This window comes from Melanotaenia boesemani, chromosome 5 (genome assembly GCF_017639745.1).
Source record: "Melanotaenia boesemani isolate fMelBoe1 chromosome 5, fMelBoe1.pri, whole genome shotgun sequence".
In the NCBI taxonomy this organism is placed as follows: Eukaryota; Metazoa; Chordata; class Actinopteri; order Atheriniformes; family Melanotaeniidae; genus Melanotaenia; species Melanotaenia boesemani.
In genome coordinates this window covers 6,365,127-6,377,994 of record NC_055686.1, presented here as the reverse complement: position 1 = coordinate 6,377,994, position 12,868 = coordinate 6,365,127, and the positions used below count along the sequence as shown (strand labels likewise).

The 12,868-nt window shown below is 39.6% G+C and overlaps 1 protein-coding gene and 1 long non-coding RNA gene across 5 annotated transcripts; both read left to right on the top strand.

Annotated features, from left to right (window-relative positions):
• Positions 1-13: 13 nt before the first annotated feature.
• LOC121639973 lies at positions 14-11,763 on the top strand. The gene is made up of 3 exons (XR_006010295.1): positions 14-166; positions 6,940-6,944; positions 11,744-11,763. It is a non-coding gene; the product is annotated as an uncharacterized LOC121639973 (long non-coding RNA).
• On the top strand, positions 1,548-11,272 carry LOC121639969 (serine protease FAM111A-like). Of its 4 annotated transcripts, none has more exons than XR_006010294.1 (9): positions 1,548-1,966; positions 2,630-2,802; positions 3,357-3,432; positions 4,356-4,466; positions 4,881-4,941; positions 5,050-5,106; positions 5,746-5,793; positions 5,906-6,027; positions 10,088-11,272. XR_006010294.1 is itself a non-coding variant. In XM_041985566.1 (8 exons), exons 5-8 carry the CDS (start codon positions 4,888-4,890, stop codon positions 6,890-6,892), a joined length of 1,146 nt encoding a protein of 381 aa, XP_041841500.1. In that variant the 5' UTR covers positions 1,548-1,966; positions 2,630-2,802; positions 3,357-3,432; positions 4,356-4,426; positions 4,881-4,887; the 3' UTR covers positions 6,893-7,142. The 4 variants fall into 4 exon arrangements, 2 of the variants coding, with proteins under 2 accessions (XP_041841500.1, XP_041841499.1); XR_006010293.1 differs by having other exon boundaries at positions 10,085-11,272; XM_041985566.1 differs by lacking the exon at positions 10,088-11,272 and having other exon boundaries at positions 4,356-4,426; positions 5,906-7,142.
• Positions 11,764-12,868: the final 1,105 nt, after the last annotated feature.

Here is a 12,868-nt window from a genome sequence, read left to right as displayed (position 1 = left end):
AGCATCAGAAGATGCTCCACTGTGGTCATAAAGGGATGGACATGGTCAGCAACAATACTCAGGTAGGCTGTGGTGGTGAAACCAGGCCACATTGGGACTAAGGGGCCAAAAGTGGGTCAAAAAAAATCCTCCACACCATTACACCACCAGCAGCCTGAAGCGTTGAGTCTGGACTAGTTGACCAGAGTCTTTGGATCTAAGAGCTCTGCTAGGTTTATATTCTCTGATCACAGATGTATTCTGGGCCTAAACCATTCTGGGATTTAAACAATCAGAAGGGTTTTAAAATCTATTCTGTGACTGACTGGAAACCAGTGTAAAGATTTCAAAACTTGTGTGATGTGTTCAGATCTCTTAGTCCTGGTTAAAACTCTAGCAACAGCGTTCTGGATGAGCTGCAGATGTTTAATGCTCAAACAACATCATTGCTACTGGTGCATAACTAAATGAAACATCTAGAAGTCCAATGGCAATATAGTTTTTTATTATTATTATTCTAAGATCTCTTTAACACACTGTCATCTTCAGTTTGAGTTCGGAGAAAAGAGATGCATGCAGAAGCACAACTGAAGCTCTAAATGAGCTTCTGAAACCAGTGGGAGTGGGGATAAAAGTAAAACTTACTTTGATTATCCTCAAACCAGCATGCAGAACTAGAGGCTGGTCGGAGCTTTCTGTGGGGGTCTGGTACACGCAGGTCTTTTCCCTCAGTGTGTTTTGCACCGAGTGGGCACTCACATCCAGTGCTCGTGTGTGATTGATCAATGCTCCCATTGACAGGTTTACACACTTGAACAGCAACAATCCCCGTTGACAGAACCGATAGATGCTATATGTACCTCTTTATTTATTGTTAATCATTTATTAAGTATCTCACGACATAAATCGCTACGAGGCATTAAACAGAGCTTCACTCCCTCACTTCCTTAAAGTTTTACCTCTGCAGCTCAGCCCGCCGCCACAGCGAGGGGGAGAAATCTGATCAGGCTGCTTGTCAACTCATCTGCATAAACACTGGGAGGAGGAAACATTATAAACCTTAACCCGCCTGCGCATTAACGTAATGTATGCTACTCTGATGCTAAACTGACAGAACACCGGCCTCGACTGAAACAGAAGGACTGTGGCTCTCGGGGACCTGTTGACCCCTGGCTAGTCTAGATGCCACAAAACTCCATAAAATGTCCCTTTTATCCAATTTTACAAGTAAAATAAATGTTACACAAATCAGAAACTGTGCGCAAAGGAATCTATATCATCTGTGATTAAGTCCAGATTTAAACATCTTAAATATTTTTGTTGTTAAACAGAATCTGGTCCAGTTTGATTTGGAAAGACAACTTTTTGCATATGTACTATAATATAAATGTTGCATAAATCAGAATCAGTGTTAATGAATAATCCGGTATAAAATTCAGTCAAGTTTATGCCAAAGTTTTTGCTGTTGTTGTTTGTTTGGTTTTGTTTTAACAGAACCTTTTATAATATAATACATAAAACAGCGGAATTTTTTCTTTCAACTTTATTGAGATTTAAGTTTTAAAAAAATGTGGAAAATACAGTAGCGTAGCAAGAAGAAATACAGCGTTTATAAGCGGATTATAGCTAAACAGAGGCATTTTAACAGATTAGCACAATTGTAAAAATAACTATAAAAAGTCCGCACGTGACATGCGCTCTTCGCGCTTCTTCTTCCAGCGCGGCAATTTCAAGTTTCAATTGGCATATGAACATAAGGAAGTTCAAGTCGGCGTCTCAACCGCTGACACAGTTTAATCTGTGCTCACTGCGAACTTCAGACGGCGTTTTCCTTCGTGCTTGTGTCCATAACGATGATATATCATCAATAAATGATTACTGATAATATAATTGGAGCGAAGATCCATCGATCCACTTTCTTGCAGCTTCTCTGGAGGAGTAATCTGTCTCACTTCCGTGTCCCAGCCGGCTCGTCAGGACGACGCATGTATTACTTTTTATTTTTAATTACTTATTTACTAAAATAACGGTAACCCCCTTATGAGTGTTTGTCGGTTTGTGTAATAGTTTAAATGTTAACATTAACAGAAATAAGAGGGCAAAATAAACCGTGTGTGAGCCGTTGTGGTGAAAATCAACATTGATTTGCATAAATAAGTCTTGGAAAATGAGCTCTGTGTGCACAAAGGAATATTTGTTTTAACAGGGGTTTCAATACTTTTTAAAGACTCATTTTTATAGCAGTTTTACAAATCAAATAAATGTTTTAAAGTCAAAACATTATGTTAATGAATTTATATGACCTGTAGACCAACTTAGTCCAGATAAGAAGAGACTAAACAATGCGGTTTCTGAGCCTAGTACTCCACAAGGATGTGTGATGAAACGGTGATCTTGTAATTAAACAAAGGACTGTTATTATTTTAATTTTATTATAATTCAATTATTGTTCGCATTTTCACAAATTCAGTAAGCGTTTTACACATGAGAAACTGTGATTTTTTTATATTCTGTAAACTGTCTCAGTCGAGTTTTAGAACTATTAAGACTATTGAAGTTTTTTTAAACATGACTTGGTCTAATGTAGTCTAGATCCCCAAAAATACACAATAATGTAATGCTCTGATTTCCTTCTTTTCTTTTTTAAAAGCTCTTCCTCCTAGCGAAGGACAGACGACACATCACCTGCAACAGTTTTTATTTACTTAATTATTTTTTTAACTTGGGCACAACTTAGCCGGGTCACACAGGTCGCCCTTCCACTCCTCCACCTCCACATCCTTTCTCCACCTCTAGCAGCCACCTTCCAGGCAGGAAAACACGGTGAGCTACCAGTGACTACACAGCAGACTTCTAACAAGGTTTTTGGTGTTTGTGTCCATAAATAAAGGAGTTTAATTTAAACTATTTTTATGGAATATAATATGCACATTTTGCTGAAAAAAACTGGAATTGCTACCAGGATGGGAGAAACATTTAATTTGGCACTTCCAGCTAAGTTATGGCCATAAAGTATTATGTAAATAATACATTTTATTTAGAGTGTTTAACCAGATACTTAAAGATGCTTTACATACAAACAGGAAGTAATAGGAGCAACAAAGAAAACAAATTAGATGAGTAAACAATAGATTAAACATGGGTAATGAGGGTTGTTGCACAGCCCCAAACCACCGTTTAAAACTAAACTTGCACCTAGTTAAGTCCACAGATAAACACAGAGGAAGCTAAATCTGCTTTTTTTCCAGTATGCAAGTTGAAACCTGCAGGTGAACACGAGTTAAAGACCTGCCTAAGTAAATACAGGTGGATGTGATAGAGGAGCCGTAGAGAAAGAGGTTGTTTACTCAATAAACCTAATCTGTGTTCTTCCTCAGTTCTTGCATCTGCTTTTGAGTCCTTTGATTCAGTCTGACGTCCCAGTTTAAACCACAACAGCAACTGGATAAGCAGGTACTTTTGGTTTCTCGATTGCTAAGACACATTTCTTGTAAGCTTCTCTCCTTTTCTCCAACAATTGTGAACACAAAACCCAGTTTTCAGCTACATTCACAAAACCTCAGACTCTAAACTCTCACCTCAAAACACCTTGATCTGCCCAAACCTGAACTATGTTGTCACATCGCTCCCCGAGTTAATCAAACTGTGAAACACGACTGAGCAGACACTAAACACTACATAGAAAAAAAGAAAACACAATGCTCAGGACATGAAGCTGCAGAAATAAATGTTTATAAAGGGCTTATGTCAAGAGCAAAACAAAAACCTGCCCACTTCCAGGTCATAGTAACATAGACTAAAAATAAATACTCTGTAAAAGAACATCAAATGGAAATTTATAGAAGTTCCTCATGTGCAAACATACTGTATGATACACACACACACACACAAATATATATATATATATATATATATATATGTGTATATATATATATATATATATATATATATATATATATATGTAAATACAATATAGCCAAGCCAAGGCTTTAATTGTCTGTTGTGTTCAACGGTGACCCCTGTGCTTTAACTGTGTTTGACTTTTGCCACCTGTGCTCACCACGAGGCAACACAGGTGCATCACAATGAAAATGTGTTTGCAAGTTCATTTTGCCAAAAGAGTGACAGATTCAGTCATTGGGTTCAGGCAACTTAGCATTTGGTTCAGATAATAAGGTTTAGTGTTTTAACAATTGAGAAAAACCGTAATTGTAAAGATTACAAACCAGAAGCTGTAATTTGTCAACTTCTGCTTTTATTCCGCGCTTTTATTTGTTCCGCACTCTACTGGCACCGCCATTTGAAGTTATTCTGTCAGGAAGAAGACCTAGAACACCTGCTGAACCCTGTTCTCTCATTTTCTCTGCCTTTGATAGACACACCTCAGACGGTGTCCTGATCGTGTCTAAACTTGCGTGGAGCAGCGTCTTCCAGGCAGAAAGACAAGGTTTATTCATTTGGTACCATATGTACAAGCAAGTGTACACGTAAGGATTTCTGTCTTTGTGTCAGTTAAGAAAAGGATTTTTATAAAAACTTGCTTTTCTGGGATTTAATGGCACAATTTGCTCTTTAGACAAAAGCAGTGAAACTACTTTGTTTATTTTTAGAAGATGGTTTAAGTATTTGTGTGTTCATGTAATGTTTTACTTTTTAAAATGGCTTAAAACAGTCTGACCGATCCATAAGGATTCAGCATAAACTGTTTTTTGTAGTTATTTGCTATCTTAATGTTTTATTAAAATGAATATTTATTGCTTTTTCACATAAATTAACTAAATTTGCTTTCAACTGGAGTGTTTCTGTTGCAGAAAGAATGATAAAATATAGCTGAGTCATCTCTCAGAAAGCAGCTCACCTTTTCTTCAATATTTGTTTTCTTCATCATTTGTTTACATCAGGTGAAAAATGCCTCCCATAAAGAATAAGTCTAGAAATGGCAGGTCTTGTGAGAAAGAAAATGTAAGTAGTTTGGGTTATAGTGGGGTCTTGCAATTTGGGGTTAAGGTTTGGTTGAGTCATCCACTGCCTGCCCAGCTAATTTGATGTTTGTCCATCCTTTCTAACTAGGACACTAATGGCTACAGCACACCGAGGAGATTGCCAAGGAAGAATAGCCCTTATGAGGTAAACACTTATTTAATTTTTTATTACTTTTTTTTAGAAGAAAAAAGTAGCAAACCACAATCCTAAAGTATTAGTGAAGCGACACAGAGAAGTGATCAAGCCTAAAAAAATAAACATTATCAGAGTTTTGCAGATGAAACGCTGCTTTATATTTTAATTTCTCATAAAACAATAAATGTTAAGTGTCTGAGTTGTTCAGAATGATTTCATTGCACCGTTTGTCCACTAGATGGAGCTCTGACTTCATTCAATGCTCAGTCCTCAAGAACGCTCAAATATGATTTTCATTTGCATTGCATTTCCAAAGTTATGCTAACCTAGCTTAAGTTACTCCCTATATTAGCAATAACGTCACTGTGGTTATGCCAACCTAGCATAGCGTTAGCTAACAACTTAAAAGCCAGTAAGTACCTGCAGAAAAAATGCAAGTGTACCAATTATTAGAGTACAGAATAAGTGTTGATTACTCCATCAGCTGCATGTTGAGATGCATCTCGGTACAACTTGGGCATGACCACCAACATGGTGCTAAAGTACTGATGTAAATAGATGCTGCTAATGTAATAAAAGAAGAAATACAACATGACATAGTATCAAGCTTTTTCTGAATTAGGCTTTAAGTTTTTGTCTCTTTTTCAGGCTCCTGCACGGATTCCCCTGGAGGTGAAGAAAAATGGTGGCAATTCTGTGAGTCTGTTGCAGCTACATACATTCCAGATAAATGAAGAATATGAAGAAAATAGTATTTCCAATACAATTTCCCTCTGGAACAAATAATTTTATATTTCACTTCCAACAGTATTCAGATAAAGGAAGATGGGTGGGCAGCGGTTTTCCTGGTCATTCTCATCAGAAACAACTGGATGAATGGAAGAAGGTCTACAAAAGGAGACAACCGCATCTTTCCAGAGATTCTTATCGGTATAACCTGTTGGAAATGGGCAAGTCGGTCTGCAGAATCAAGGTTCTGCATGGTTGTACTGGAACAGGCTTTATGCTGATAGAAAGATTTATCCTGACCAGTGCACATTTATTTAAAGATTGTGTAGGAGAAGGCCTGAAGCTGCATAAAGAAGTGTTTGTCCATTTTAACTGCAATGATCCAGAAACAAACACAAATTGTTCCTACTCTTTTACTAGGATTGCATTAGTTATCATTGACTTTGAGCTAGATTACGCCATTCTGGAGCTCAATCCTGATAGCCAGACACCCATTCAACAAGCAAACACCGAGAACTTAAAAGTACCACCAGGACTCCTGAAGAAAATAGGTCCACCTCCTAAAAGTGGGAAGGCTTGTCTCCTCGGCCACCCAGGAGAAGATGGGAGAAGAATGGATTGCATAGTGATCATTAGCAAAGAGTTCAGAAAGCAGTGTGTAGATGACCTTTTAGATAGATATCATGATAAAATCATCACTTTCCTGTCAGTCAAGCAAATACTCACAAATCAAGGTATACAGGACATCATGATTGGTGGGAAGAGGGCAGATGAGGTGGTGACCTACAAAAGTTCCTCATATTACGGCTCTTCTGGCTCTCCAGTGTTTGATACCCATGGGCAAGTTTTTGGGTTGCACACTAGAGGATACATTTATGAGAATCTAGGGGGACCAAAGAGTGTGATTGAGTATGCCCTAATACTGCTCAATATTATTGAGAAGATTGTGAGAAATCTGAAGGCAAGTGGTAACAAGAAGCTGTTGGAAAGGATTGAGGAGGTGGCGAAGGAAAACCCATACATTAAAAATATACTCCATCCTGAGGAGCCCATGGAGATCAATTAGGCCATTTATATACTTAGCAGAGATGTTCACAAGTCCTTTGTTGCAAGTCCAAGTCATGTAGCAAGTCACTTTCAGTTGTAATGAGTAATCTGCCATCTGGTTTGCTTTGTGGACTGCTTTTAATCTCCAGGGAATTTAAAATCTATACTCAGCCTTTATCTACCAGTATTTTAACAGCTCTGGGGTCTCATTTATAAAACTGTGCGTAGGATTCTTACTAAAAGTGTACTTGCGCCCAAAACCGGAAGTTGGAGTACGCCATAAAATATTCTGATTTATAAAACCGTGCGTACGCACAGGTGCAAGCAATTTCCCCTTTATAAATCACACTCGTCCTTGAAGTTTGCACAGGTGAATTTGGCTCATGTTCCGCCCACTACACGCCCACTTTCCACCATAAATGGTCAATGCAAAGTACCTCAGCGTGTATTAAAATGAGCCAGCTGATCCATGTTGTGATCCACGAACAATGGCAACCGCAGGGAAGCGAACCAAAAAACGCAACTTCACAGAGGCAGAAATCGATGCATTAGTGAGTGAGGTGGAGAGTCGAAAAATTATTTTGTTTGGTAGCCACAGTAGTGGCGTGACAAATAAGAGTAAGTGTCGTGAGTGGCAACACATAGTTACCTCAGTTAACTCTGTGAGCGGGACAGAGCGGACCATGGCGAGATCAAAAAGAAACCATCAATGAACTGAAGGAAATCAGAACAACACGGCATAATTTGTGTGACATTATGTTCGACATTTCAAACACATTAAAAGAGCTTGTGAAAAAGTGAACCTTATTGTCTGCTTAATCGCTGCATGACCTCCTCACGGAGCCGTGCCCCGTGTTGGAACTCCCTGTGTCTGGGAGGGGGCTGTGGGTCAGGGTCGGCATTCCGAGGAGGGGTGAGGCCAGGAGGTAGTTGGATGCCGTGCCTCAGTGCCATGTTGTGCAGCACGCCACATGCCCTCACGATCCTGCACACCTTTTGGGGATGGTACAATAATCTACCCCCTGACGCATCCAGACACCGCCACCGGCATTTTAAAAGGCCGATGGCGCGCTCTACAGTTGAGCGCGCACGGGAGTGGGCGGTATTGAGCAGGGTCTCCTCTGCGCTCTGGGGGTTTGGGAAGGGGGTCAGGAGCCAGCGCCGGAGGGGGTAGCCACTGTCCCCTGCATTTCAATGAAACAGTGCATCAGTGGTCTGCATCTGGCTAAGCTGGTTGTCAATATAAAGTTATTGTCTTACCAAGAAGCCAGCCATCACGTACAGCGCCTGCCTGCAGTCTCTTCCCTACACTGCTTTGCGCTAGGATGTAAGAGTCATGTGTAGAGCCAGGCCATCGTGCAACTACATTTGTCAACATCATGTTGGATTGACATATGACTTGAACATTGATAGTATGCACATGCTTCCTATTGACATACATGAATTCATCGACATATGGGGCCCTTATAACAATATGAGTGCAGTCAATTGCGCCGATTACATTAGGAAAACCGGACATTGCTGCAAATTGCCTTTTAATGTCGGCCTGTTCTCCTGCAATATAGGGAAATTAGATGTGGAAGAGTGTAGCAGGACACATATATGTATATATATAGACAGCAGAGACGGGTTATGAACTCTTGCCGGGTTGAAGTCATGCACGCTGACCAGTGAGCCGAAATCACATCTGCGGTCATACAGCCAGAGCGCAAAATTAATTGGAGACATGGTGACAGGACCCCACGCTGCCACAAGAGGACTCTGGATGCAGTGTGTTGTTAATTCCCCACCTCTCCATCTGTGTCGCCAATTCCCCCAGCCTCAAAAACCAGCGTACGCATGGGTCAGAGCTGCCGTGAAAGACCGCACATTTTCACGTCAAGTTTGTTTTTTATAAATCACAACCTTTGCGTGAAAAGAGGCGTACGCCAGTTTCAGGCCCCATTTTGTGCGTACGCAACGGTTATAAATGAGACCCCTGGTCTTTAGCTTAAACTGACAAATGCTCTGTCCCTCTCCTCTGGACAATTTCTTTCCTTCACTGAATTTGGAAAACTGGAGATAGACATGGAAATTTGTTTCGATTAGCAAATATGTCCTTAACTTATCCATGAGTTTTTAATGTGTACAAAAATCCTTCTGAACCCAGATAGAAGTTTTCAGAACGAATAATATATTTGACCAGGATTTTTCCTTTGTCTTGTAAATAAAACAGGTTTCTAGAACCGCCTTCTTCCACCTACAAAATATTGCTAAAGATAGAGACATCCTGTCTCAGAGTGATGCAGAAAAACTAGTCCATGCTTTTATTACTTCCAGATTGGAATACTGCAATTCCTTATTATTGTTCTGTCCCAAATATGCCTGAAAAGTCTGCAGCTGATCCAAAATGCTGCAGCGAGGGTTCTGATGAGAACTAGGAGAGATCACATTTCTACAGTTTAAGCTTCTCTTCATTGCCTCCCTGGTAAATCCAGGATAGAATTTAAAATTCTTCTCCTCATATATAAAGCTCTCCATGACCAGGGTCCAATATATATCAAAGATCTTGTCGTTCCATGTATTCCCAACAGTGCACTTCTCTCTCAGACTGCAGATCTACTCAGACTGCAGGATGTGGTTCTGAGAGTCTAAGAGTTTAATGGGAGGCAGAGCCTTCAGCTTTCTATTTTAATTTATTTGGCAAGGACATGCAAACAGAGTTTGTAGTAAAGCTAAATCTCAACTTCTGTCCCTTGTTGGGCCTTTCTGCATGTTAACTTTTTTTTTTAATTTATCTTGCTTTAAATCATTTTAATGTAATTTATTATTTTATTGTGATTATGTGTTGATGCCTTTTACTATTTCTAAATATCTGTAATGTCTTTGTTTTATGTAAAGCACTTTGAATTGTCCTGTACATGAAATGTGCTATACAAATAAACTGCCTTGCCCTTCTACAATACAGGCCCTTCTCTTATGGAACCAGATCCCAGTTTGGGTTCGGGAGGCAGACACCCTCTCTAAATTTAAGATCAGACTTAAAACCTTCCTTTTTGATAGATTTTATAGTTTGGGGGGTCTAGCCATCCTTTAGCTATGCTGCATAGACTTATACTGCTGAGGGATGTCCCATGATGCACTGAGCTCATCTTTTTCATCTCTGCTCCTTATCTGCCACGTATAAACATATGACAGTATTAGCATAATTAACATATTTATCCTCTCTCAGCAGGTCTTCCTGGCCAAAAGTTGTCTTGGTCTCTCTTTGCTGTCCTCTCCACCCCAACCGGTCGAGGCAGATGGCCGCCCTCCCTGAGCCAGGTTCTGCTGGAGGTTTTTCCTCCCTTTTAAAAGGGAGTTTTTCCTTTCCACTGTCGCTTCTTGCATGCTCAGGATGGGGGATTGGATCGAAGTCAAGACTCGATGCAATCTGTTGGTTTTCCTTAATTAGGCTATTATTTTTAAGAATTGGCTCAAAGTGATTTGTCTGTAAAGTGCCCTAAAATGATATTGTTGAGAAGTGGTGCCATTATGGCGGCCAGCCCATCGGTGCCACAAGTGTCTTCATTCCACATGCAATTGCCTGCTTGCTGCTACCTGGCTGAGATTGGCTGGAGCTGTCACACCTTCACCTGCTCCCTCCTGATTGGATAATTGCTCCTGTCACCCACCAGGAAATAAAAGACTTCTGCAACTGCTCAGTCGTCGGCAACTGTTTGCATGGACAGTTTGTCCTTGGCTTGCTTGAACTTGGTGACTTAGACTATTTGCTTTAGTTGGTGGTATTTGTTTAGAAACGTAGTATTTTCCAACAGTGTAAAACTGGCTTTATGTTATATTTTGTTTACTGACTGGTTGTCTTGTTTTCTTTTTTGTTTGTTTTGTTTGGTACATAAAGCCCTTTGGCTTCTCTTTCAGTTGTATTTATAATTAGAATAGTTGTTAAAGTTAGAATGTGTTGGGCTAGGATAGTTTTGCATTTGCAGTTGTACATAGATTTTGTGTGTTTATATAATCATAGCTATTGGAGTTGCTTCTCTTTCTGTTTGTAGTATAGCTTAGTAGGCCAGTCTTTATTTTCACTTATGCACTTAGTCTTGGTTTTCCTTTTTGTACTGGCTGGTTTTGAGTTCATACATAGATGTTTTATTACTTTCTTTGCTTTAAGCAGCTTTGCTAAACCCAACGCTTGTAATTTACCACCATTTGTTCCCCATTGCTACATGGACCAATAAATTCTGTTTGCTTCCATTTTAACACCTGTCCGCAGTTCTCTATTTGTTACGCTTCTCATTGCCCCTGAGTCGGGTCGTAACAGGTGCTATACAAATAAAGCTGATTTCAATTAAATACTGCAGTTTAGAGGTTTTTTTTCCTGAATGTAGACAGACGGGCCAGTATGCTGCACTTTAGTGCAGGATCACCAGCTGTCTTGCAGGGTTTAGATGTTCTGCTGCAACATACTTGTTCCTAATAAAAGCTTGTTGTAAAGTTCTGCACACACCTCTTAATGACCTGTTAATTATTTGACTCGGGTTGGGGTGATACCATGTAGGTGTTTGTCATGTGTTCTGTAAAGAACAATTTAAATCTTTCCTACATCTCAAATAAACCTACAAGGCCAAAGCATGATTATGCTGCTTTGTTCTGTAAAAAAATCAATGTTAAATAAAAATATTTCAGCTTTGTGACATGGTGCATTATCCTGCTGGAAGTAGCATCAGAAGATGCCACACTGTGGTCATAAAGGGATGGACATGGTCAGCAACAACACTCAGGTAGGCTGTGGTGGTTAAACCAGGCCACGTTGGTACTAAGGGTAACAAAGTGGGCCAAGAAAATATCACCCATACAATTACACCAGCAGCAGCCTAAAGTGTTGATCCAGTGCAGGATGGATCCATGTTTCATGTTTCCACCAGATTCTGAGCCTAGCATCTGAATGTGGAGCTGAAATGAAGACTCATCAGACCAGCAATGTTTCTCCATCTTTTATTGTCCAGTGTTGGTGAGTGTGTGTGAATTGTAGCCTCAGTTTCCTGTTCTTAGCTGACAGGAGGCACCTGGTGTGGTCTTCTGCTGCTGTTGCCCATATGCTTCAAGACTGTATGTGTTTTGTGTTCAGAAATGCTTGGCGAACCAGTGCTTATTGGACTTCCTGTTGCCTTTCTATCATCTCCAACCAGTCTGAACTGACTGAAATGATTGTGTCATAAACAGACTTATGCAAAACTTGACAACAAGCTTATTTCAATCAAGTGTTACAGTAGGGAAACATTTAATACTTGCAGGGAACTGACCTTAGAGGACTGGAGTTTTTGATCCCTGCTCCCTAGTCCAGATTTGAACAGTCTAAATCCATTTGAGCAGGGCCTAGTCCAAAATTAGATCACCAAGAGCCACAATCCCTCAGATTTTAGAAATTTTCCTTCTCCAACACACATTAAACAAAATTCAGTAGTACCAACAGCTTGTCAAGTTTTACTCATTCATTCATTGGAATCAGGTGTGTTGAAACAGGATAATATCTAAAGCTTACAGGATCGTGGCTCTTGGGGACCTGACTTGCTGACACCTGGCTAGTCTAGATGCTACAAAACCCCATAAAATGTCTTTTTTCTCCAATTTTACAAGTAAAATAAATGTTTCACGATTTAGAACCTGTGTTAATAAATCCATATAATATAGAAAAAAGTAAATCAATATTGAAACATCCTATGCTGAGGTTTTATCTTTAATAGAACCTGGTCAACATTATACAAAAAACAGCAGAATTGCCCTTTATTCATCTATTTTTTTTTTCTCTCTCTCTCAACTTTATTGAGACTTAAAAGTATTAAAGAAAATGGAAAAATACAAAGGCAAGAAGAAATACATAGTTTATAAATAAAAGAAATATAAAAATATAAATAAAATATAATAGCTTATATTGCAAACCGGAAGATGTGAAGTTAACTTACGCTACGTTCACAATGACGTAGGACGCGCTTCTTGCTTATTCGTGCTTCTGCTT